Source organism: Scomber scombrus, chromosome 1 (assembly GCF_963691925.1).
Source record: "Scomber scombrus chromosome 1, fScoSco1.1, whole genome shotgun sequence".
Taxonomy (NCBI): Eukaryota; Metazoa; Chordata; class Actinopteri; order Scombriformes; family Scombridae; genus Scomber; species Scomber scombrus.
This window is the reverse complement of record NC_084970.1, coordinates 14,320,765-14,347,528: the sequence shown is the minus strand read 5'-3', so window position 1 is coordinate 14,347,528 and position 26,764 is coordinate 14,320,765. Positions and strand designations below refer to the sequence as shown.

General features: G+C 39.1%; 1 protein-coding gene across 3 annotated transcripts; it reads left to right on the top strand.

The window, feature by feature from the left end:
- The first annotated feature begins 236 nt into the window (after positions 1 to 236).
- LOC134004351 (ras-specific guanine nucleotide-releasing factor 1-like) lies at positions 237 to 26,098 on the top strand. 3 transcript variants are annotated; one of them, XM_062443786.1, is made up of 27 exons: positions 237 to 512; positions 6,576 to 6,682; positions 8,149 to 8,296; positions 9,120 to 9,212; positions 10,610 to 10,863; positions 10,980 to 11,059; positions 11,241 to 11,434; positions 12,223 to 12,332; positions 12,546 to 12,664; positions 13,800 to 13,960; positions 14,564 to 14,627; positions 16,071 to 16,213; positions 16,391 to 16,473; positions 16,796 to 17,044; positions 19,134 to 19,507; positions 20,001 to 20,117; positions 21,525 to 21,695; positions 22,422 to 22,528; positions 22,717 to 22,829; positions 23,540 to 23,600; positions 23,772 to 23,878; positions 24,141 to 24,225; positions 24,389 to 24,586; positions 25,110 to 25,189; positions 25,297 to 25,414; positions 25,618 to 25,686; positions 26,006 to 26,098. In XM_062443786.1, the coding sequence occupies exons 1-27, from the start codon at positions 237 to 239 to the stop codon at positions 26,096 to 26,098; spliced, it is 3,774 nt and encodes a 1,257-aa protein (XP_062299770.1). The 3 variants fall into 3 exon arrangements, with proteins under 3 accessions (XP_062299770.1, XP_062299605.1, XP_062299687.1); XM_062443621.1 differs by having other exon boundaries at positions 16,760 to 17,044; XM_062443703.1 differs by having other exon boundaries at positions 13,800 to 13,967; positions 14,550 to 14,627.
- Positions 26,099 to 26,764: the final 666 nt, after the last annotated feature.

Sequence of the window (26,764 nt, the reverse complement as noted above, 5' to 3'; positions counted from 1 at the left end):
TAGTCTGCTCGCAGCATGGAATCCGTGCAGTTGAATGCGTATCTGTGACTCTTTGCGTGCATCCTTTTTCTTTTTTTCTTTCGCCGTTGCAAACATTTGTGTGGCAAATGTGGATGGGCACACAAGAGTGGGCTGCTGCCCACCAAGTCTGACTGTGTTTCAGAGGTGCTGAGGAGAAGAACATGTAAGAATCCGCAGGCATCCCCCCTCCAGATCCTTTCGGATTCACAGCCAAAATGCAGAAAGGGATGAGACTCAATGATGGCCATATCACCTATCTAGCTCTTTTGGCGAAGAAGGATGGGACCAGGCGAGGCTGCCTGAGTAAGAAAAGCTCAGACAACACAAAATGGCATTCAAAGTGGTTCGCTTTGTTGCAGAATATGCTGTTTTATTTCGAAAACGACTCCAGCTCACGCCCCTCCGGACTGTACCTGTTGGAGGGCTGTGTTTGTGACAGGGCACCGTCACCAAAGCCATCTCTCTCAGCAAAGGAATGCTTAGAGAAGCAGGTGAGATATTGATCACACGGAGAGCTCGCAGAAGTCTGACTGACTCACACTATCAGGACGCACGCATTCATTAATGCTGCTTTGTTGTGTTTCTCTTTTTGAGACAAACTTGCTTTTAGCAATTTGGCTTCGAGTTAAAGCAACAAGAATCAGAAGGGGGCGTTTCATAGAATGCAGCAAGATGCAAACGACACAGTTTCTGTCTTTATTTATCCCAATATCTATTTATCACGCAAACAATTTCCCAGAGATGCTTTTGCATTATAGTTCACTTGACGTTCAGTGTTACGTAATGGCGTCATTCTAACTGATTTATTGTCTCGATTCTGCACTAAAATAGCCTCACAGCCTACCCCAAAGGCATCCCATCAAATGCACTAGATAAAAACAAACAAACAAACAAACAAACAAAACAAAAGAAACAAACAAACAAAACAAAAAAACCCTCTGATTTAATAAGATAAAATACAATGCAGAAAAAACTCCAAACAGAAGAACTGTTTTACTTTCCTCTTGTTCTTTTCTTGTGATAATCTATTTGTTGCATCATCCATATTTAAGATACTTTTTTTAGGTGTCTGAGATGTTCAGGGAATGCAGCACATATGAGAGAAGAAAACTTAAACTGCATCCAAACTTTGCAGGTTGCCATCTTGCGGAGGAGCGCTGCCCCTTCCCTGTCGTTTTGACGTATTGATTTAATTCCTTGTCTTGATATTAATAGCATCCTACCTTGGCAACTGCGTCTCTCCGGTTTATAGCGGCTTGGTTCATTTGATTGCTCCCTCATTATCATGGGGTTGTTAACGACAGACATGAATGAAAACCAAATGATGTTCCAGGCATGCATTTGTTTCCCAGTACATCCCCCATTCGTTTTTAATTCCTCGGGCATTTAGTGCCACGGATTAACGTGAGGGGTGAACATTGTCCACTGTTTCGTTTTTATGCCAGTGTGACACAGTCAGAAAGAATACCGGGAAAACGCATGGCTGTTTTGAGAGGCAAGGGAGGCTGCTTCTGGAAGAAGTGAACCTTGTGGCATAGAAGGAGATATAAAAGCCAGATAAGTGGTCAAGCTGCTGTGGGCTATGACTGCAGTCACCTTCTGAAATCTGCTCTGCCAGCTGCAGTCTCCTCTGCTTTCCCTGCAGCAGAGGTACTAAATAACACAAGTCAAAAGTCAAACTGATTGGTCGTTTTATCTGTTCAGTAATCCCAATCTTTGTTTGTGTTGTTCTTGGCTTTTACCCAAGTGTCGCAAACATGGCAACTGTACCAGTGAAAACCTGTCTCCTTTTTAATGTACAGTATGTATAAATGTCTCACTCCACAGTGGTGGTATACATTTAATCAAAGTTCTATCCTAGAATATTTCCATTTAATGCTACTTTTTAATTAAAGTCCACTACATTTCAGAGGGAAGTGTTGTATGTTTTACTTCATTACATTTCATTTCACAGCTATACAGTAGTTACTAGCTTGATAGTGAATCAGTCAGTTATAAAATACCTAAAAGTCATTAAAATAGCTCTAATTTGACAACATGAAAATGCTGATTATATTATGCTATATGTAAGTATATGTATATGTAGGTACATTTTGCGTTCGCTTGTGGTGGAGTACTTTTTTCATTGTGGGATTGCTTGTTTAACTTTAGTAAAAGACGCCAGTACCTCCTCCACCACCTAAACACAAACACCAAAGACACATTTTCCTGTTAAATGTAAAAAGCAATTTGGACGATTAGGGATTTACAGAAATGTTACACTTCTGCTTCATTATCTGCCATATTACTTCAAAATCATAAGCAAGAAAATTTCACTTAGCAAGAAACTTCACTCACGATAATTGGTGGAAAGACTCATTTGAGTGCCCTAGATTCTCTAGTTTTGTGTTTCAGATGTTTAAAGTAACTGCAGGCTTTTAATATTCTTATATGAGAAACTGTTGGATACTATAAGTTATCTGCTTACGAACAGTGTTTTAAAAAAATCCTGTAATACAATATTTGTATTTTACTGTGTAACCGTTAAGGAAGGGTTTACTGACACATAAAGTATACATGAAAGGTGAATCCATTATGAGTGACTATTACACTGTCTTCAGTTCCTGGATTTGCCTGGTCCATCAGCTGGTATGGTGTCGCTGTCTGTGGTGCTGAACTTTGCTGTCATGTCATGTTCCTCAGACACTTGCCCTCTGCTTTCTGTTGGCAGAGCTGTCATGATTAGTATCAGTGTCACTATGAGGGTGCTATACAGATGTGCCAGCAGAATTTGAACAATTAAGATATGTATGCCAATATTATTTTAACCAAGATAGCAGAAAAAACAACTCAGATCATTTGATCATAACATGACTTATTGTAGGTGTTTCTGTCTGTCCTGATTTTTTTTTTTCATTTTCTTTAATGATAATCTTTCCATAGCTATATTTTAAAGTAAATGTAAACTAGACTGTAACCAAAGGGGTGACAGATAGTAAACAAATATGATTAAAAGGGTTGTATTGGGAGACACTGCTAAACAAGCTACTTTCTATGATATGGGGACTAGTTGGTCACTCGCATGGCCTAGACTATTTAACTTTGTTGACTGTGAAGCCTGTTTCTTAGGAATCATGTCAGTACATGACACATGCATTAATCTGGGGAAGAGATATGGACTGAGTGACATCTACGATGACAGCTGTTCATGCAGGCTGCTCCAGTCAATTTATTTCAACAGTGAATTAAATGAATTTGAAAGCCTTCAATTAGCATAACACAGTCTTCTGTTCAGCACGTGTCCCTTTATACAATAAGTGTCAGGAAAAAATTGTCTCAGTTTTGCATTATTTGTGTAGGGGCTTGAATTTTGGTGGATTAAATGTGAACATGTATGTGAACTTCGGATGTGTGCAGTTTCATGTGTGACAATTGTACACGTTGTAGTGTGCAATAAATCATTGCTTGTTTACATGTATTTATGTGCCCATGTCTGTACATCTTGTATTACTGTGTGCACACCTTGAATTCTATATTTGTCTCACTGTGTCCTCCTGCTTAAGCTGATGTCGATCTATAAAACTGAGCAGCTCCACGGAAAGGTGAAATGAGGACAGAAAGAGTAATCAATGCTCCAGGTGTCTGAGGGCATACAGATTTCCTTTTCACTTTCCCTACTCTGGAAAAATAAAGAATGACACTCAAGGCAATGAGCAGACTGCAGAGGTCATCTGAGGCAATGCTACTGCACATTTCTGACTTCAACCTGTTACATAGCAGATCATAGCAGATTCCAGATATTTGTTGAGCGTGTTAGTGGTTAGTGGTGTGTGTGTGTGTGTGTGTGTGTGTTTGTGTGTCAGAGCTGCAAAGGGAATGGCTGGGCGAGTGCTGGATCTTATCTGTGTGCGATAAGGAGAGGGACAATGCAGCGAATAGATGCCAAGCCAAACTGCCACCTAGCAGGGCTACAGTGCTTTTTATAGCCTCACTCCTCAAAAAGGCAAAGATCTTTCGCTCCCTCCCTCGTCGTCTAGATCTCTCTGTTCTTATTGTATTCTTTGGAGTGTTCTACTTTTTAAATGTTCTTATTCCCCATTTAGAAGGCGAGCTACGTTTAAGCCCACAGTTACTATGGCAACCCCTATTTGCATCTGAAAAAGTGCATTTGAAGGGGCCAACAAAATGTGCAACAACATGCCTCGGCATTGTGCTTCTCTTATCAAGTACAGCAAATATGGGCATATGAGAATTATGAGGTGGGCCGCCTGAGATTCCGAAGTGGAAATACTTGATTGATGATGTATTTTTGGTATTACTGTCTTATTTGTTTAATTTCTATTTATATAGGCTTAAAAAACAAGAGAAAAGGATCATGATGCAACAATGGGATACAGAACAAAGATCCACTCCAGCATCATCTCCTGTATTCCCAATGATTTCTCACTGTCTGCATCACACTACATCTAGGCCAAGTGAAGAACTTCATTTCATTAACCTTTTTGTAGAAACTCCTAATTGTTTGTATTTTCTATAAAGCTACAGTGAATCCTCTGTCTATCCAGAAAAGAGGAATCCTCTTTGCATCCAGAAATATATGTAATGCCATTACATACATGTATATCTCTGGATTCAAGGTTATAGGCTATAATATTGAAGTAGCCTTGGCTTGACAAGATAACGTTAATACTGTATGTCTGAAAGATTAAAAACATATCTTTTAGGAATTAGGGGGGCCCATACAGCAGATACTATCAATATTTCAATATTTCTGGCAGAGAGTTGGATGTACTACTCTCATATCTTTGCGTTAAATATAAGGCTACAACTAGCTGCAGCTTAGCATGATAGCTCAGTTATTTAATCTATTCAAACGCCAAATAGTAAAACGACAAATTGTCATTTTATTTGTCCCACCCTTTCTTGATTTGGAGCAGTTGTCAGGCAACCAGCGGGGACTCTCCATGAAGTGAACTGCTTCCAGAGATTTTCTGGCACATAATTATAATAATAATAATTGCCATTTTTGAAACAATTGAGACATACATTGTTATTTGTGAGCTTTACAGGTGCGGACAGGCAGGTTTTTTTTTAACTTAAGTCAGAGCCGGACTGTCTGTTTCCATTGCTTTCCGTTCGTTATGGTGTGCTAAGTTAAGCTAACCATTGCTTAGCTTTGAGCGTGTTATTTTACCCATTTTTAACTTAGATTTTACTTGCATCATGTTTCATTTACTGCATTTGGTTGAAATCATGCATGAACAAACTGTACTATAAGTCATCTACTTATTTCCTGTTAAAAGGGAGTATGTGTGGATATATTCTGTAAAGTATAGACTTACATTCATTATACTATCTTCAAAAAGCGAAAGATATATTTTAATGACTTTTTAAAAAATCCAACAAAAGCTTTTAGGGTTTTTTAAAAGTAGGGAAAATGACGGTGAAATAACTGGCTAATTGCCAATTTAATCTCTACTAGATTTTTTTATATTTTATTTTATTGAATAAAACCAAATCAAAAACACTTTTTAAGATAAAATTGCTCTGCTGTTTAGTAATTGAAAGCCACTCTTATCATCATTGCATAAGTAAATGTGTCTAATCTTTTCTATTTTTCCCCCATTCAGATTCAGAAATTAAATAGTTTTTATACATAGATTTTAAACAAGGATTTACTACAGGCTATGTTGTCTCACTTACAGAGAGATAATGTCTCTGTGTCAAAAAATGTAGTGACGTCAAGCTAAATATAGCTGCCTAAAAGGCTTGACACACCAGCTCACAGGAAGCGGGAGATGGAAAGCACATTATTGACAAAGGCCTGTTCTGCTGCTCATCAGGAAATATGGAACATTACTCCCCTTCACAAATGATTTGCTCTTGGCATTTCGGAGGGATGAAAAATCCAATATATTGGATTTGTAGGGGTCTATTTACAATGCATCAGTGTTATATAATTTGATGTGTTTCTACCACAAATAGGCTGTCTGTACTATTGTTGCAATGACCACCACTTTGTTGATTTGAGGAGTTTATCTGATAAGCCTATTAGAAAACAATTTGACATGAATTTGCCATAATTGCCATAACTGAACGTGTAAGGCTGTGGGGTCACTGGAGATAATTGGTAAGAGTGTGTAAAGGGGTGAGGACCCAGAGGTGTTTGTGTTACTAAAATGCAGCCAAATCATTGGGACAAAGCAAAACAAAACATGGCGTCAACAGAGAGGCTTCCACCAATTCAGAGGTGAGTTGCCAGGTTACAGACAGAATGCACAGAGTCTTTATAATGAATCTCTCAAGACTTTCCCCTTAGGATCACTCTCTTTCCCACTCATTCATACACATGGGTAAGCATTTGCGTACATACAACTGCAGTTTCATCCAAATGTAAGATTAAAAGCTGGTCAATGATGACCAACGTGTGAGATTTACCCTTGTTCTCCCTTTTTTTTAATCTAATCTAGGAAACATTCATTATCATTCACTTTGAAACCCTGTTATATATTCCCATTGTCTCATTATAAGTCCGACAAATACTTGACTCTCTCTCTTATGTTGTCATTTTCCAGTATTACTTCACTGTCACTTTCAATCATGACAACCAGAAGGCTTTGGAACTGCGCACAGAGGACGTCAAGGACTGTGATGAGTGGGTGGCTGCCATCACACAGGCCAGGTACCTCTGACACATGACCACTCACCTACATATACATTCAGCTAAGGATATAGTGAGGATGTGTTATGGAAAGTCAATAATCTTTTGTCATAGATTTAGTAGATGTAGTGTTAATCAGTATAAGATAGGCATAAACTCCTAGCTCACCATAAGACAACACCAAATCATGGTTTTTGGGTGAAAGCTGTCTCTTTACTGTTTGCTTTTTAGGAGCTAAGAAAGGGGCTTTGAGAAGAGTTATTACATGTTTAGCCGCTTGCAAAAATGCATCAGCCTACAGAGGAGCAACTCACTTCAATTTATTTGACAGCATTAAAATGACCAAAACTGGAAGGTTTTGACTTGACAACATCAAAGGTGTCAATTAGTAGTAATCATGGTTTATTACATTTTGTAAAGCAAGGCACAAAATGTAATAAGCCATGATTTGTATTCTTACAAGACTAAGAGTTGACAACCATGCTACTGACTCTGTGAGACTGTACTTATGCACAGTGGTGCTTTGAAACATCCTCACAATTGTCATTGTAACATGCAGATGTTTAGTAGGAATATAAATTTTATTTAGCACATTAGCATGCTAATATTTACAGATTACCACTAAAAACTAAGTGCAGCTGAAAGTGATGGGATTGCTGTTAGTTATCCACATCCTAGATAAGGTGAAAATTTTGACCTGACCTGACCTAGAGGGTATGTCAGGGATCATCAAAGTCATTAGGATTCATCCTATTGGAACCGCCTCTTAATTTGTTATGTGCAGTCCTTAGATGTACTGTATAATGAGGGAAATTCCCCATTAAAAATAAAAGATGAAAGACGGTCATGAAAGCCCAACAATGCAATCACTCTAAATGTCAGCAGCCAGCATTTGTATAGTGAAAGGTCAATTGATTGGACTCATTGAAGATTACATTGATTAGTGCCCACTCAAGGCAGTTGCACTTACTGTACAGGAGTAAGTTAGCCTGTAAACATGTAATACACAGCAGGGCAATGAAGATCTGTTTTTACATATCACAATAACACTGTGTTTAGCAGTCTCTGCTATTCTAATGCTTTGTATCTCCTTTTTACCATTTATTTATTGCAGCACATTTTCACGCTTTCAAACAATCTTTTCATGCGAGGAAGAATCAAAATAGTTGGAGGCCTGATTCACATTAGCTTGAAGGAGTTGGCTGTACTGATTTCAAACCCTGCTTAGCATGCACATATAAAGTGTTGAAGTCGGTAATGTACGGAATTACTGCTCATGCAGAAGCAGCTTTTACACATGGTTTACTAAGCCCACAAATATTTGAAGAATTGGTTGCGTAAGTGCCTCTGCTTTGTGCGCACAGAAGGTCTGTGTTTCAAACATATGCTGATCAGAGGTCTGCTGTTTCTTTGATAAATCTATGGAGAGTCCGTGAAACATGCGTTAATGAGGTCCTTACAGTGTCTGTCTGTGTGTGTCTGTGTAGTTATAGGAACCTGGCTACAGAGCATGAGACCCTCATGCAGAAGTATCTCCATCTACTCCAAATAGTGGAGACTGAGAAAACGGTTGCCAAGCAACTTCGACAACAGATAGAGGATGGGGAAATCGAGATAGAGCGGCTAAAATCAGAGGTAACTTGCCTTGTAATTCTATGCTAGTAATACCTGTTTGTGTGAGTGTGTCTTACTGTCTTAGTGGATAGTACACAGAGGAGACCAAGCTAGGAAAAGATGGAAGTTAGAGTAGCACTGAGAATAAAGGCAAAAAGAGTTCATGGGACAAAGGTCACTACCCAGATTCTAAACCACGATACTGTGAGTTTGATGGTGAGCGCTGTAGCTTGCAGCACCCCCACATGGCCTTGTTACAGACTCTGCAATACTGTTGAGTGTTTTGTATCCTAATTATTCAGTCTAAACTAGATCAAATGCATCTCTCTTTAATGTGCTAATGGATAGCACCAATTGAACAGAATGTTTTCAATATGCATGAATCAGCTTCTATTGTACCCGATACAGCAGTCTGTGCCAAAAAATCTACTGTCTCACTTTTAATGCTAAAACGTGTTTAGTAGTAATGGATTTTGGGTTGTTTTGTTTCATTTATTTCCTTTATTAAAAGCTGGATATCTGGAGTCTATTCTTATTTGTAGGCTATGTCATTGTGATGGGAGTAAATGAAATAGGATTGAATATGATAAAATAGGTGCAATTTTGATGCAGCTGGCAAAATTTGTCATTCATATATAAGACTCTTTGAATCCGGCTAATGGATGGTAACATATTTGAACAAAAAAGCTAATAAAAACATTGAATACAACTTTCATTACCATAATAAAACAGAGAGGGAGAGACAATATGACACAGCAAAGACCATGATTTTAAACAGTGTGAGGTTTTCATTTTAGTTCCCTGAGTCAGCACAATAATTGGTTTGGTTTGTGTTGAATTTTAGATTGCTGGACTGCTCAAGGACAACGAGAAGATCCAGTCCAATCCAGAGGTACCTCCCAGTGATGATGACACAGAGATCAAGAAGATCAAAAAGGTGAGCTATGAATGCATTAATGGTGTGTAGTTTAAGGTTCAGATTATGCTTGACTCACTGTGTAGTTTTCTTTAACGAAAATTACTAAAGAAGTGCAAAGAGGTGCATGTAGGAAAGGCAAAGGTGAGGAGGACGGAAAAGTTTGATGTGTTCCAGCAGATATACATATGCTTTCTGAGAACACTACATCATCTCCAGGCATCTGAACATTTTATTTTTAACCTTAATTTTACGCAGGGAAGGTTCAAACTGGCATTTAGGCCACAGAGCTCTTAACCCACTACAACAAACTGCGTATACTGCACTTATCATGACTTTTAAGAATGGAAAAAATGATTATGTGTAATGAGAAAGATTTTGCACATCGTGGTGATGAACTTAAAGATAATCGTTTCCTAGCTCTGGTGTTCATCTCAGGTCTACACAGTATTTTAGTGTCATTCAGCTCATAGTTTTGGTTTTCTGCCCTGTACCTTTACTATTTTGGCTCACTGTGACCTCTCTTATCGACCTTGTTTCCATCAGTGGTAGGCAGCTGTTTTCACACTATTTGCCCAGCACCAAACAGCAAAAAAAGTTAGTCACTAGCTGCTAAACTTAAGGTTTAACAAGTAAAGAGCTAGATATTTCCCTCAAGAGTTGGGAAAGACCAACCGAGAACTAGAGGGAGTGTGGAGATTGGACTTAAATGCATCAGGTCAGCAGAAAGATGACTCTAAATGAATGCTAATGTTCGTTCATAACTGCTGGAAGTATAAGCAGGAAACTGTTTTGCTACTGTAACACTATATCTCTACTTTACTGTTCTCTATAAAAGCTTACTAAGATAACAATATGTCAGTGTTGTGTTTAAATTTCACTGCACCATCCCCCAAGTGGCCCAAAAATCAATTAAGACGTTTTCCTGCAGTTGTCAACATGTGACGTTCTGAACCAAAGCACATCTTTTTGGGGCTGACAGACACAACTATAGCTTCGAGATATTCAGGCAGATCGTTGCTTTTTTTCCTACCAGGAAGTTGCACTCAGATGGCTGACACAGTTATGAGTGCCAGTACTGAGTTTTCACTTCTCTATAGTAATAATAATAATTATAACAGCCAACAAACAATGGAGTTTGTGTATGTCTTCCATTTTCTACATTTTGCAGGGGCTTTTTCATTGTTCCACATCATGTGACATTTTATCAGTGAAGTGTGACAGATTGACATTTTCTAAATAGATCTCCACATCTCTCGTACATTTTATAATAAGCTGAAGGACAACATAGTCTTTTGTATAGTAAAATGCATTCTACTTCAAAAAACCTGTTGGACTATCTCATCCTGTCACAAATACATGCACACACATACACACTGGTCAACTTAACTCATGAGCGCTAATACTTTTCATCACAGGTTCAGAGTTTCCTGCGAGGTTGGATTTGCCGAAGGAAGTGGAAAACCATCATCCAGGACTACATTCGTTCACCTCACGCCGAAAGCATGAGGAAGAGGAACCAGGTGGTGTTCAGTATGCTGGAGGCTGAGGCAGAATATGTCCAGCAGCTCCACATCCTGGTAAACAACTTCCTGCGGCCGCTCCGCATGGCTGCTAGCTCCAAGAAGCCGCCCATCACCCATGATGATGTCAGCAGCATCTTCCTTAACAGGTGGTTGGTGGTGAGACTGGTTGTGACAGTGGTGTGACTTGGCACAGTGGGAACTGCCAACACCTTATGAAAAAACAATAGCTCATGACCACCCTTCTGCTTTTTCATTTTATCAGTGAGACCATCATGTTCCTCCATCAGATCTTCTACCAGGGCCTGAAGGCCAGAATAGCCAGCTGGCCAACACTGGTGCTGGGTAAGGAGGACAATGATCCCTAAGTCACCCACACAGTTCAATATTATTATTATGTTATTTTTTGGAAGATTTGTTCAAGTAGTAGTTCACCAAAAACATTTTTACCACTTACCCCTTAACCTAATTTAATGAATTCAACAGAACATATCACATCCATCAAGATTTCTGCCTCTCTTTACAGCTGACCTGTTTGACATCTTGCTGCCGATGCTGAACATCTACCAGGAATTTGTGAGGAACCATCAGTACAGCCTGCAGATCTTGGCTCACTGCAAACAGAACAGAGACTTCGACAAGCTGCTGAAGCAGTATGAGGCAAAGCCCGACTGTGAAGAGAGGACACTGGAGACCTTCCTCACTTACCCCATGTTTCAAGTAAGATTGCAGGGATACCAACTCCTCCAACACACTCCCCTATTTATTTTTTTATTACAAAGTATACTGTTTCATGTTCCAAAACAAAACAAAAAACCCTGTAGCAGCATTAGCTTTTTATTTCCCACAAAACAACTCACATGTCAGGTCTTATTGCACCAATGTTTTCATAAAAAAATACATTAAAAGTGTGATCATAAATGAGGCCCTTCAGATTTGGTGTAAACTTTCTAGAAGATGGCATCAAGTATAAATATGTTGACTATTACTGTTAATTATGGCTCCCATATCAGGACAGCAGCTGTAAAATTTCGTTTTTATAATAATCAGATAATTTTTTTAGGTTTTGAAGTGTGGAAACACCAAAGATTAGACCATTGTGATATTTTATATAGTGTAACCAGTCTGTGTTTCCTAAACTTCAGTAATAACATAATAGTATCTTTTGAGGTGGAAATGATAGCTGAGGTCTTATACAACACTCTTTAAATAAGGACTGAGATTCTCAGAGAGCCATCACAAGCAGGCAATGAAGCAAATACTCTCCGTGCTTAAAGTGAAGACGTAGAAGTGGATCTTGTTTTTTTTATTTTAAAGATGATCTCTCTGCCTTTCAGTCAGATGTCACTGGACCAAGTAATTACTAGTCCAAAGCTAGTAAATATGCTTGACACTGCTTTTTCAAAAAGTGAATCAATATGTGCAAAACCTTTAACTTGTTTGAATTTTGAGCTTAAAGTGTACATTTCAACAGGAAAAGATAAATATTTTTTCTCTCTCTCTCTCAGATTCCACGTTACATACTGACCCTTCATGAGTTACTGGCTCACACTCCCCATGAGCACGTGGAGAGAAACAGTTTGGATTACGCCAAGTCAAAACTTGAGGAACTTTCTAGGTACATAGTATGTCAAAAAACAACTGAAAATGTATTTGTTACAACTTAAAGAAACCTATAGGGATATTTATCAGATTCATACAGTGATTTTGTAGTCAGTCCTTTCAGATTAAGTGAGGGGATGGTGGTCCAAACACAAGAAAATTAGCAATACAGAAATACTGTATTGTTTATTTTCATTTTCACGTCTCATGAGTACTTATTATATTTCAGAATCATGCATGATGAGGTGAGTGAGACGGAGAACATCAGGAAGAACCTGGCTATTGAGCGGATGATAGTCGAGGGTTGTGAAGTGCTGCTGGACACCAGCCAGACATTTGTAAGACAAGGTAAGTTTGTTTCATTGTCAGATTGCATCACTGACATTGAAAAGACAAAATCCCAATGATTATGAATTCATAAACATTCATTTCTATGTTTTATTTTAGGAAATGAATACCTCAAATCCAGTAATTTTCTCAAGGCAACACATTTGTTTGCAAAAACTTTTTTTTGGAATAAATTAATTTGAGAAGTAATCAAGGAATACACTATGTTGTACTACAATCCATCAAGTTGAAGAGCAGTAACCAAGTCTTTGCTCTTGTGATAGATTTATTAAATTCTACACAACAGAACCCGGCTGATATACAGTATCAGAGGATATTAGCTCATTGCAGATATATTGGATAATATATGATAATACAATAATATAAGATAAGATAAATCACAAGAAACTGAACTACAGTCACCATTTTATAGTTTGTCCACAACAGAGATGTGACACATTTATTTTATTTAGGAAAAATGTCATGCCCAGCACATTTCTTGGTACCAACTGTTAAAAAGGCCAAATATAAGGTAACCTTATCAAAAATGTTTTTGTATGAGTTGTATAAAGAAAATGTATATTGTATTGTATTATATTGTGTTGTGTATATCATAATCTGATTTTTGAAAATCTCTAATCTTGTAGCGGTGTACATCGTTAAATGTGCAAAACACTGTTTCCTAGGAGCAGGTGTCACACTGACACATCAGTGTACTAATATATTACATTCTTCATCATAAATTACTAAATATCATCCTCACTCATTTCTTTTGCAGCCTTTACAGTTTGACGCATCACATGTATTCTCACCCAGATGTTTAACACCTTCCTCTATCTCTGCAGCATTTATCACTGACACAAAAACACATGACTATTATACTGAATATTATTTTGTAACTGCAAACTACAAACAACATCAGAACTTAAGATTTACAGATATGGTAGAAGTTCACATTTTGTGCATTTGTCTTTTAACCAAAAAAATGCTAATATAAAGGTGTAGACCTTATGTTTGAGCTGAAAGAGTGTTAGTTAATTAATCCTGTACAAAGCTGTCAAAGACCAAGGCCAAAGTCAGACCATTTTTACAATTGGAGAGAAATATGCATGTGTTTATTGTACACACAACATACATGTGTGCTGACACTCCACAGGTTCTCTGATCCAGGTGCCAATGAGTGAGAAAGGGAAGATCACAAGAGGCCGATTGGGCTCTCTGTCTCTGAAGAAGGAAGGCGAGAGACAATGTTTCCTCTTCTCCAAACATCTTATAATCTGCACCCGAGGCTCTGGGGGAAAACTACACATCACTAAGGTACAGCAGGAATATAATCAAGACTGGTCCTTAAAAATAACAACCATGTCAAATTGTATTTATAGCTCTTATAAAGCAGACCAAACCTTTCTGCAAATCAGTCCATTGCTGTGTGAGAAATGTGTATCTTGCATCATAAAACATGTACTGTTTATATCCTGAAATAGTGAGCAAACACTTTCACCACGTCAGTGATGTATGGACTGACCTTTGGTGTAATCTCGGTTTTTACTAATTGGACAGTGACTTTAGAAATGTTTGTACATATCTCAAATAGCATTGTGTATAAGAGCACCAATGTATTTTTAATACAGGTAGTTTTTGTCATTTCATTTTTATTAGTCACAAATGTTATAGCTGTACATTAATTTATTCCATATTTAAGAACTGCAAGTCAAAACATTTGACCCCAAGAAGACTGACTTGATGTTCTTATGGTACAGGTGAAAATAATGTACTTTACTGCATTGTTTAAATGTAGTAAACTAAATCCGTACTGTTTTGTTAGAATTTTGTTAATATTGGTGAAACAAAATACATTGAATTGTTTGTTAGTGAGTAATCTGCTCTATGCATCCTCGTTGCCTTTCAAACCCCTCACAGAACGGAGTGGTCTCTCTCATAGACTGCACACTGATGGAGGAGCCAGAGGGAACAGATGATGAGTGTAAGTTACCACATACAGTTTATTCAAAAATGAATGTAAGTGTAATGTTTAACTGTAACTTTTATGTTTAACAGTTACCAGTTACTTATAGTTACCTAACAAAATATAATATAGTCAAAACATATAGTTATGCAGTTTTCTGTTAATATAGCTCCAGAACATCTTCTCTGAATAACTGCAAACTTTGCAAAATAAAAATGTGTATATTTGTATATGTACTGGTTATATATATTTTTAGTTTAGGGTTTAGATGTTAGTGGAAGACAGGAAAAGAGAGCAGAAGAGAGAGAAGTGGGTACAAAATGCAACATAGGTCCCTTGCCAGATTCGAACGTTGCATATATATGTGTAACCACTCAGCTACCAGGGCGGCATTAAACTGAATTCTAGTTTTGGCACCAACTTTTTCCTTTTTTCTCACAGTAACTGGTGTGTTGGGGGCAGGGTTAGGGTTTACTTAGTGTGTGGTTAAATAAAATAAATTTACTGAAAGTACAATTAAGTTGCATTTCATATTATTCTTCTGGTAAATTAAGTCGTTTGTTCGCACCTTTGGAATGGAAAAACTGGCATGACTATCCAGAGAGCGGAGTGGATTTTTTTCTAGAAAGATATTGTTGCTTGCCTCAGTCAACACCATCAAATTTAACTAAAACAATCACAGTCAAAGTCATTGTTGACTTGTTGACTGGTTTTGGTTGTGTATGATTTAATCAAGGGAGTCACAATGGATCATCATGCGTAATAGTGCTGTGCTTTCACAACACACTTTTCAAATTAGAGGCTGCAGACTGAAAACACATATCTGTGCTGCTGCCTTCAGATGACTGCAGGGATTTAATCCTCTGAATGAGAAGGCTTTTATGCAGTTTAAAGGCTGTTTCCTGTATCAGATACTGGCATAAACAGTCATCTTTAGCTTAGTATTTAGAGCATGTATTTTTAATGTTGATCTCAGTATGTCACTCTTTTGGAGAGTGACTACAATGTGGCTCAGTACTGTCAAGGCCATCCTAAAAGCTGCAGCCAGGCTGCATATTAAATAGCTCCTTGATCATTTTCTACCCTTTACCTCACCATGGAAAGACCCTGGTAAGATAGGATGATTCTTCATTTTCAGTCCTTGGTTTTTTCCAATACAAATTAATTTAATTAATGATTTAATTTTTTCCAGTTCAGTTGTGACCGAGACACATGTTGATTTAGTGCTAAATGTTCCTGGGTGTTTAAATCCATATTACCTGAGAACTATACTGTACATGCCACAGAATTAGATTTAAAATTGTATTATGCTTTGTCAGAGCTTTGTGCTATACTAACTAATAGGTAAAAATGATTTCTCCTTCTAAGGGTAACTATTATACAGTTTGCTGTGTATATTTTTACCCAGATACAGTAAAAAATTAATAAATAAATTAAGGTTGTTGAATTTGTGCCTTACAGCCAAAGGGGAGCGGAGTGGCCAGGACACAGAGAACCTGGACTTCAAAGTAATGGTGGAGCCTAAAGATGTCCAGCCTTACACCGTCATCCTGGTGGCTTCGTCTCGACAGGAAAAGTCTGCGTGGACAAGCGACATCAGCCAGGTTCAGACTGAATATTCTTCAAATGAACCCCTGGGGGACTGTGAAGAGCTGATGTTACTTATGAGAGAGAGAGACTACACTTAAAATTTGAGCTAAAACTGTGGGAGTGGAAATACATACAGTATCAATAATTACCCTAACCCTAACCCTTTCTCTGTTTGTCTGTCTGCCCTACAGTGCATTGATAACATCCGCTGCAATGGTCTGATGATGAACGCCTTCGAGGAAAACAGTAAAGTCACCGTGCCACAGATGATTAAGTGAGAGTCGGACACCACAACATGCATTATACATGCACAAACAGAGATTAGCTTTAGCATCAGACAAATACATTCATGAACAAATGTGCACAAAGTCACACTTGCACATGTTTTTACTTCCATACTTGTGAAGGCCCTCAATAACATAACACATCCCCTGACCCCTAACCTCAACCACCATGAGAACATATCAAACCCCGACCCTTATCACCCCTACCTCAAATATAATCATACATGAATATAGCTAAAGAAATTGTTTCCTTCTGTGTGAATGTATGTTCTGTAGGGCAATATTCCCATCTTCTCTCCCCCTCCAATGCAGGTCAGACACCAGCTTGTACTGTGATGATGTTGACATCCGCTTCAGTAAGATGATGAACTCCTGCAAGGTGCTGCAGATCCGCTATGCCAGCGTGGAGCGCCTACTGGAGAGGCTGACCGACTTGCGTTTCCTCTCCATCGATTTCCTGAACACCTTCCTTCATTCCTACCGTGTCTTCACCAGCGCGGCCGTAGTGCTGGACAAGCTCATCACCATCTATAAGAAGCCTATCAGTGCCATCCCTGCACGGTGAGTGATTGATTTCAAGAGTTTTAATATTGGAATTTGTGAGCTCACTTGTATGAAATTGTCTTCAGTTGCCATATTAAATATAATAATAAAAAATATAAATTGCTGACTAACAGAGAAAGTTTGAAGATGGCACCTTCCTGTGAGACCAAAGCAAATGTTATCAAACTTTATGTGTATCAAACAAAGAAACTGTATAATTATTTAATTTGTAAAGATAAAAGCCATCACAGAAAAAGTACCAATCTACCATCAGAAACTGCAGATCTTCATCTGGAACTAACCTGCAGAGGACCTGTGTACGGGTTGCTCCTGTAGATTTGTAGAGGTGCAGTTGTAATTACAGTAAGTTTCTTCAGAGTAAGTCCTCTTCCTGAAGCATTACTATAATTTTGTCTATGTCTGCACATTTCAGCATTTAAGTGAACAGCTTTAGACAGCGGAGCTAAAATGGTTTGTTACACTAAATTCCTCCAAGCACCTCTCTGCAAGGCCAATCCCTGCAGCTTATGACAACTGAAGAAGGAACAAAGTTTGAGATTTCCACATATTTTCTCTTAAGGATGCAGCAACAGTGCTGTAACGGTGCAGTGAAAAGGTGTCTGGGTTTGTCTTTGCTCTTGTGTGGACTGTCTGAAAGCAGCCTATCAGGATATCCCACCAGGTTATCCTGTCCAGGTGAGAAGGGACTACAGGAAAGGCAGTGATAGGTCACACCAACATATCCACTCCTCTGTCTTCTGTCTTCCACCATTACAGATAATTGGGTCCTGTGTCCACCCACCTTTCCCTAACACCCCCCCTGCCTCTTTCATTCCTATCTTTACCTTTATCCATCCTCTCTCTTTCATTTTTCTTTCCACAAGTCTGACCATCCCTCTCTCCGCTGCGCTGTCACCATGGCAACCCTTCACTCTGCTGCAGGACCCCACCCTCTCCTCTCCTTGTCTTCTCCCTCCCTCTCCCTCCCTCTCTCTCTCTCTCTCTCTTTCTCTCTCTGTCCCTCTCTCTCTCTCTCTCTCTCTCTCTCTCTCTCTCTCTCTCTCTCTCTCTCTCTCTCTCTCTCTCCCTTTCTCCCATCATCTGCAGCGGCTCTATGGTATTAAATATTGATGGTGCTGTTTTGCACCCAGACCCTCCTCTCCTCTCCTCTCCTCTCCTCTCCTCTCCTCTCCTCTCCTCTCCTCTCTTGCTTAATTATCTCCTTTTGTCTTTCTCCTCTTTCATGCTTTACTTGTGTCCTCTCTTGACTCCTGTTTGCTGTTTGTCCTTTGCCTTTTTTCATTTTCTTTTTGCCTCCCTCTGCTCTCCTCGCCCCTGCTCACCATCCCTCCCCTGTACTACCTCTTTTTTCTCCCTCATCCCCAGGTTTGCTCCTATCATCTCCTTTCTTTTTACTGTTTAGCAAATTTAGTCAAGGAGACACAACATGGCTGCATATAACACCATACAGGGCTGGAGGCTTCCCATTCGCCCACTCCAAGCCAGCAGCCTTCGCTGTGGTGGAATCCATATCCACTATGGTGCTCTCTCGCTCCCTCCTTTCTGTCTCACTGTTTTCGCCCCTGCTTTTTTTTGTTTTTTTTGTAGTGCACCTCTGTCTCTTTCTCCCACTTTCCCTCTGTCTCTATCTCGCTCCCCTTTTCCCTTTTCTCTCTGTTTCTCTCTCCCCATGTCTCTGTGGGCCTCCCCTGGGCTGGTTGCTGTTGGCAGCACCCGTGCCTCCCACACTGTCACTTGACATGCTATTTATAGGCCTTCAGAGGGGGTGGCTCTCAGTGCAAGGAGGATGCTGTCTTAAACAATGTAGCTTAAATAAAAGAGGCAGGAGCTCCCAAAGAGCCCTGTGGTTAATGTGTTCCCTTTCTGCTTCTGTGTACAGAAACCAAGTGTATCATGCACCCCCCATTATTACAACTTCTCCCCTTTCCACTCACTCCTATTCAAGTTACAGGATTTCTTTTTACCCAAAATGCAAAAGGTGTCTTTTTCAGTGTTGAAAGATGCTGTTGATGATTCTCATCCTGCTTTCTTTTTCATCATTCCTTCCTTTTTCTCTCTCTCTCTTTCACTAAATCCTTTCCTGTAGTTCTTTGGAGCTTTTCTTTGCTAGTACCCAGAACAGCAAATTCCTGTATGGCGAGCCACCCACGTCGCCACGTGCCAGCCGCAAGTTCTCCTCCCCTCCTCCTCTTTCCATCACCAAGACGTCCTCGCCCAACCGTCGTCGCAAGCTTTCACTCAACATCCCCATCATCACAGGGGGCAAAGCCCTGGACTTGGCTGCACTCAGCTGTTCCCCTAATGGCTATGCAAGCATGCATTCCACCATGTCACCCTTCAGTAAGACCACCCTTGACATCAACAAGCTCTATGTGTCCAGCACCATGGCCAGCAAAATCTCAGATGAGGGAGAACCCAAAGCCGAAGGCAAAGCTGAGGAGTCTGTCCTCAACAAGCAAGGTCAGAATCACTGTCCGACGGATTTTGCTCAGTTTTAATGAGTGTACTGTTGGTACCAGTTTTATAAGCCCACTGTCATGCTTGTATTTTGTAAGCATTCTCTATTCATATAGAGTAACTTTAATTGTCTTTTCCATTTAAGTTGTAAAGTGGTACTGATGTATATTTTGGGTATATTACAAGTATAAAGGGAAAAATAACAATGTCCTTTAAACAGTATCCTTTTGGATTGACCAGCAATAGAGCAGCTGTCTCAAATGGGGCATATGGATGTACATATGGAATCAATCGCAAAACATATATTTTTCAAACTTAAATCCAATTGGTATTTTTGTGATAATTTTGTTATCAAATTTAGCAGACCATGGTTATCAATCATAATGGTTTTAAAATGTATGCTGTTTTAGCCTCAACCCAATAATTGTGTCTTTGAATTTCTTGCTTATCTCCTTCTTTGCTGCATTTCCTGATTATGAAAACTGTTTCTGTCCAGATCTGTCGGTTAGAGAGGAAGGTGATGAAGACCCAAGTCAGAGTGACGAGACAGAAGCAGAAATGTCTCCTCCCAAGTCACCATCAACACCCAAGAATGTCAAGTCAAAAAACTCTGGTACAACTCTGTCCGTCATTTTCTAAGCTGTTCTATGTCAGAGGCTTGTTAGAACATCTTGTGATCTACTTTTAAATCCCAACCCACCAGTTAAAAAACAAATGAGCTGGCAGGAATGTTAAATAATTTGGCACAACTGTGAGAGTTGGCAAGCATGTAACTACAGTAGCTTAGAGTTTATCACTAGTGACATACAGTACTTGCCAGCCGAGTATTTTGGAGAATGAAAATATAATAATATAAGATAAATGATAATAGATCTTGTCAATAACAAGCACCAACATGAAACACATTTATCATGGGCTGCTTTTCCTCTTTGACCACTGGATTGAATAGTTCTAACTAACAGATTACATGACTAAAGTTGTCAGAAACCAAGAGAATTTGAAATGAAAAAATTAAACTGAAATGAGATGAAATTAAATGAGTACAACTGTCCAATGGAGCTGCACCAAAAAGACCTGTAGCAAATGCAGCATCAGTTGGCCTTTACATAACGTAGTTAGGCAAGAGTGTCAGTTGTCGCTTCACAAAAGTATCTAGCTTCATGTATTTGAAATATTTAACTTTCCATCAAGGTTTTGGATCTTAAAGATGTCCATAAGGCAGAGCACACCAAGTATTTGTTGCATGTTAATAATAACAAATGCTGCATAAAGTGTCAGTGTAACTTTTTACCATCCAGTCAAGATCCAAAAAAGTACAACAGAGTTAATTTGTGCATGTGAGCAGTATAAGGAATTACAGCCTCAGTAGACATACAGCAAACTTTTTATTTAGAAAATGACAAGTGTAAGTATAGCCAAATAAGGCCTTGATAAAAACCACCCACAGCCTCCTGGCCCTCCCCATACTGCACAGAGAGGGAGCATCCACCCTGTAGATAGTCAGGCACAATTCATCCCCAGTGTGTTCTCTTCCCACGGTGCTGGATAGAAGGGAAGCCAGTGCCGTGTGTGAGTAGGTGGAAGGAAACCTTGTACCTTAGCAACGATGTGCGTGTTCTTCTATACCGCCCCCGGCTGAACGGAGGAAGGCAGGGAGGAAGGGAGGGAATGAAGGAGGGAGGCAGCGAGGCAAACACAGTGGAGTGTACACCGTCACTGGCACGAGTTGCAGGACACACTATGCTGGGTCTGTTTTAGCTCTCTGTTGCCCTCCAATGGTCAACAATATAGTTTGGCAATACACATAAAGTAATAGGCTATATCTCAAAAGCACTTTATGCAGACAATCAAATTATCTATAATCACATAACCAGTGAGGCACCAGCAATTTTCATTTCTATTGCAAACTAAAAGTGTTGACAGTTGCCAAAAAATATGAACCGTTTTTAAATTAGCTGAACAGTTCCATAACAATAATGAAGGGTTTAACTTTAAATCTCTATGTCCCCCCCCCCAACAGAGTTTTCACTGTTTTCCTTCAACAATGGCATGGTGGTGTCATCTTGCCGGGAGCTGGATAATAACCGCAGTGCCCTTTCTGCCGCCTCGGCCTTCGCCATTGCCACCGCTGGTGCCAATGAGGGCACACCAACCAAGGAAAAGTACCGTCGTATGTCGCTTGCCAGCACAGGTCAGTAAAATATGGGGGATGGGCTGTTGATGGTTAGAGAGGCTTGTTGAGGACTGCCTTACCGTCATTGCTATTCTGGCAATTATATTTGTAATCTACTGTCTACTATCTATCACATCACAAAAACAATAGCTAAAATCCATGATAATCAACGCCCAAAATACATTGATCAGATGACTAGATGATCTAATCGCACTTCTGGGGAAAATACATTTAGATTACGCCATAGATTAACCATCATTTGTCCAGTTGTGCATGAGCACATCATAGTGCTGGATGGCCACCAGGAGGCTTCAAAAACAAAATTACATTGGTTTTACAAAATTACAAAATTGTTACACTGACAAAATGTAAGCACCCTTTTCAGTAATGTTATCTTTTGAATTGTTTTTATAATCACACTTTTATTAAGAATGAAACAAAATGATCATTATTTTGTCTTTATTTGTATGTTATATTGTTATACAAATATAATTCAGGTTAGGGCTTCAAACTTTAAACACTTAACACGCTGTGTTACATTTATACTTCTTGAATAATATTTGACTAGTTGTTAACACTGATTAAGTGTCTTTAAATATTCAAATAAACTGCTTTTCTCTATATCTGAAAGCATAATAAAACACAAAGGAAAGAATCACTACGTTGATAAAAGCAATGATGTTATATCACACAGCTGATTGCTATGTTGGGTAAGAATTATGTTTAAATGTAACTTTGTTCCAGGTTTTCCCACAGACCAGAGGAATGGGGACAAAGAATTTGTTATCAGAAGAGCTGCCACAAACAGAGTCCTGAATGTGCTGCGTCACTGGGTTTCCAAACACTCCCAGGTACAATTCACCTCTCTCTTTCTTTCTTTCTTTCTTTCTTTCTTTCTTTCTTTCTTTCGTTCTTTCTTTCTTTCTTTCTTTCTTTCTTTCTTTCTTTCTTTCTTTCTTTCTTTCTTTCTTTCTTTCTTTCCTCCCGAAAAACAACACTTCTGTAATGACACTCTTGCTCTTCCTGTGTTGGTCCTCAGGACTTTGAGCTGAATACAGACCTGAAAATGCGGGTAATTGGCTTCCTGGAGGAGGTGATGCATGACCCGGAACTCCTGACACAGGAAAGGAAGGCAGCTGCTAACATTATTAGGTTGGTCTCCCGCTATCATTGCTTGATTGCACACAGTCATATAAGACACATCTGTTTACCAAAATTCTGTAAAAAGTTTCTGCAAGAGAATTTCTGTAGTCAGTCATGTAAAAACAGGAACTGAAGACACAGTGCATCAATCAAGATCCTGTCCAATATCGAAACCCTTGGGAATAAAAAGGAGTATTTTTGACCTGCTCAAAATGTATAGACACTTACAGTGGAGTACAGTCCAAAGTTTTTGACACACTTTCTCTTTCAAGTGAATGGGAAGGTGAGACAGGGGCCAGGATCAACAGTCCCATGTGCAACAGCACCTGTGCCATATCTATGATTTCAAACACACATGATGATCTGCACTGTCCTTGGTAGCCCCAACCAAGCTCTCTGGAGTTGTTAGAAGACGGACAGCTAGCCACATAGTTAGCAAACTGTTTACCCTTTCTTCTTGGCAGCTGGTCCTGAATATCCCTGAAGTGTTTTCTGTTTCCATGGGGGAAGACAGAACACAATTTTACGTCTGATAATGGAGCTGGAACATGCCAAAATTGGAATGAAAAGTGCAGGGTTGTGTGTGATCTAACCAAGCTGTTAGCATGCAGTATTTCTGCTAAACACTGTCAAGCTTTGGGGCCTGTGATCCAAACTGAACAAATGGCAATTTTGGACAAAACCTTGTAATAATGTTACTTTTATCTTTTTGCATGCAGGACTCTGACCCAGGAGGACCCTGGAGACAACCAAGTCACCCTGGAAGAAATCATACAGACGGTGAGAGAAAAGAACCTCTTCCTTCTTTAAATTGCTGGGTTATTTATGATTTGGTTGTGATAATGCTTTTCACTGTGTATGTGTTTATGTCTCTGTGTGTGTGTGTGTGTGTGTGTGTGTGTGCGTGTGTGCGTGTGCGTGTGTGTGTGTGTGTGTGTGTGTGTGTGTCAGGCGATGGACGATTGTAAGACCGAACCATTTGAGAGCCACTCTGCCCTCGAGATAGCTGAGCAACTCACACTACTGGACCACCTGGTCTTCAAGGTCATTCCGTACGAGTGAGTACATACAATACATGTACATGTTTACTTGCATGCACGAACACACACACACACACACACACACACACACACACACACACACACACACACACACACACACACACACACACACACACATACAAAAACACACTCTTGGTCTATAAGATAAAAATGATAGAGTGAGTGGGAGGAGAGGGAAGTAGGCTACATAAATACACACAGAAAATGTTGCTGGATTTTTTCATTATCATTGATTTAAAAACCTTTTTTTTTTCTACAGGGAGTTCTTTGGTCAAGGCTGGATGAAGACTGACAAGAATGAGAGAACTCCATACATTATGAAAACAACCAAGCACTTCAACGATGTATGTGTAGATCGATAGATAGATAGATAGATAGATAGATAGATAGATAGATAGATAGATAGATAGATAGATAGATAGATAGATAGATAGATAGATAGATAGATAGATAGATAGATAGATAGATAGATAGATTTCACCATGCATTTTTCTTTTTTTCTTTTAGATCAGTAACAGGATCGCCACAGAGATCCTGCAATGGGATGATGTCAACATGCGAGTAGGTGTGATAGAGAAATGGGTAGCAGTGGCTGACATCTGCCGGTGTCTCCACAACTACAACGCTGTGCTAGAGATCACATCTTCTCTCAATCGCAGCTCCGTCTTCCGTCTCAAGAAGACATGGCTCAAAGTCTCTAAACAGGTACAGTATCAGTTATTTCTTATGTATTTTCACATGAATTAAAGCGAATCTTACCTTTCTTGCATTTCACACAGCACTTTGAAAAAACTTCAACAGCAACAACCCCTCCTCACTCCTATGTCCCACCCCCGCACTCCAATCATATCATTCGGACCAAATGATATGATTGGTCAGAGTTTTCACAGAATATTATGAGAATGGAATAATGATTAGTTTCTATGCCTGGTGGATCTCTCTAACATTTTAGAGTGCCATTACCTTATTAATAGCATTTTAACCTAAACAAAAAAATGTGTAAAAATGTAACAAAGGTAAGGGTAGCTTTAAGCCAAGTGTTATTCCACATAGGTATAACATTTTCAGGTTTTAGTGTAGTTTTTCTGGTAACCAAAGTTTAAAGGCAAGATAGATATAATTACCGTCATTGCCTTCATTTTATTAAACAGTTATATTAAACAGAAAAATATATGGTTGCATGTCTGGAGTCTGGCAATAAGATATTTTCTTTGATCCATTTTTTTAGACTAAGACGGTGATTGACAAGTTACAGAAGCTGGTGTCATCAGAGGGACGATTTAAAAACCTGAGAGAAGCTCTGAAGAAGTAAGTTATAAAGGTTTTTTAGTTTACCATAAGGTGCTCACACATCCTGTTTGTGTCTGTGTATCTGGACAGTTGCTGTCTTTTTCTGACCTGTGGCCTGTTCTCAGCTGTGACCCTCCCTGCGTACCCTACCTTGGTATGTACCTGACTGACCTGGCCTTCATTGAGGAGGGAACACCCAACTACACAGAGGACAACCTGGTCAACTTCTCCAAGATGAGAATGGTAAAGAGCAACAACAAGGTGCATGAAAAGTGCATTGACATGCACTTTTCATTGTTTTCTGTTTTGAATTTAGATTCTCATTTCTGTTTCAGCAATCCTGTTGTGCTTCCCTTTAAAACAAGAGAACTGAAAAGTGACTTTTTTCCTGAATATAACTCCTTCAAGGTGGAAATTCATGTCATTTTCCTCTCATTTTTCTCCAGATTTCTCACATTATCAGAGAGATACGGCAGTTTCAGCAAACTGCATACAAGATTGATTATCAACCAAAGGTGAGATTATTGTTTTGTCTGTAGTGTACTTATTGTGTACTTAATACATTTCAGGAGCCTTCAGACTTTGATTACTTTGTGAACCAAATCATGTACGCTCAACAGGCCTTGAGACTTACCACAGTGTTTATAAAAGGAAAAATTAAATTAAGCAAAGCTATATAAAAGAGTGAATAAAGGCTGTTTTCTTTTAAAAGTGTAACTTAGACATAACCAACAGCAGATATACAATACATGCTGAAATTTAACATATATTCTAAATGGTAGCCTGAAAAAACCCCTCAAAAAACTGCTTTGTCTGTGTTCTTTATTGCCTCAGGTGGCAAAGTACTTGCTGGACTGCAGTAACGCACTGGACGAGGAGAGCCTGTATGATGCATCTCTGAGAATCGAGCCCAAAACTTCATCATGAAGAGGATCTCTCTCACTCTCTCCCACCATAAACCCTCATATGGAGTGTACAGGAACATTATATCATAATGTACATATACTATTATTTGTAATAGACACAGTAGGCTGTGCCCTTCTAGTATGTGCTCCCCAATGGACTTGTTGTGTATAATCGTTATTAGAGACTAGAAGCCCGGAGAGGTTTTATTTATATAGTTACAGAGTATTTATATGTTATTTATCGTCTTAAATACCATTTTATGATGAAGTTATTTTCAACCACTGAATACACAGATGACAGAGTATAAAGACATGATATTAAGTTATATCCTAAAGGGAATATGCAGTATAGAAAGGCTCTCATGCATGAGAGATGGTGGTCACATTTGACACATGATGATCAACTCCCACTTTTCTGCTCAGATGTCAAAACGTCAAGAGAGAGCTGCATATAACTGCAGTAATCTCAACTGCAGTAAAGTCCCCATACAAACATTTTGCTTTATAAGTACAGCAGCTGCTTCTTCTGCCTATTTTGTCTAAGTGTAATTTTAAAAAAAATATAATTAATACAGATATGTGCTAATCCACTAGCTGCATGATCATTCATTTAAAGATGCAATACTTAAGATTTCAGTCAGGTTGAATTGAATCCAGCAAAGGAATAATGTCCTCTACCACTAATAAT

Excerpts from the sequence above, each read along its gene's own strand:
- LOC134004351 (XM_062443621.1), top strand. The coding sequence starts at position 237 with ATGCAGAAAGGGATGAGACTCAATGATGGCCATATCACCTATCTAGCT. Across the intron at positions 12,665-13,799 it reads CCAGACATTTGTAAGACAAG|GTTCTCTGATCCAGGTGCCA; the intron begins GTAAGTTTGTTT and ends GACACTCCACAG. Across the intron at positions 25,415-25,617 it reads ACTTCTCCAAGATGAGAATG|ATTTCTCACATTATCAGAGA; the intron begins GTAAAGAGCAAC and ends ATTTTTCTCCAG.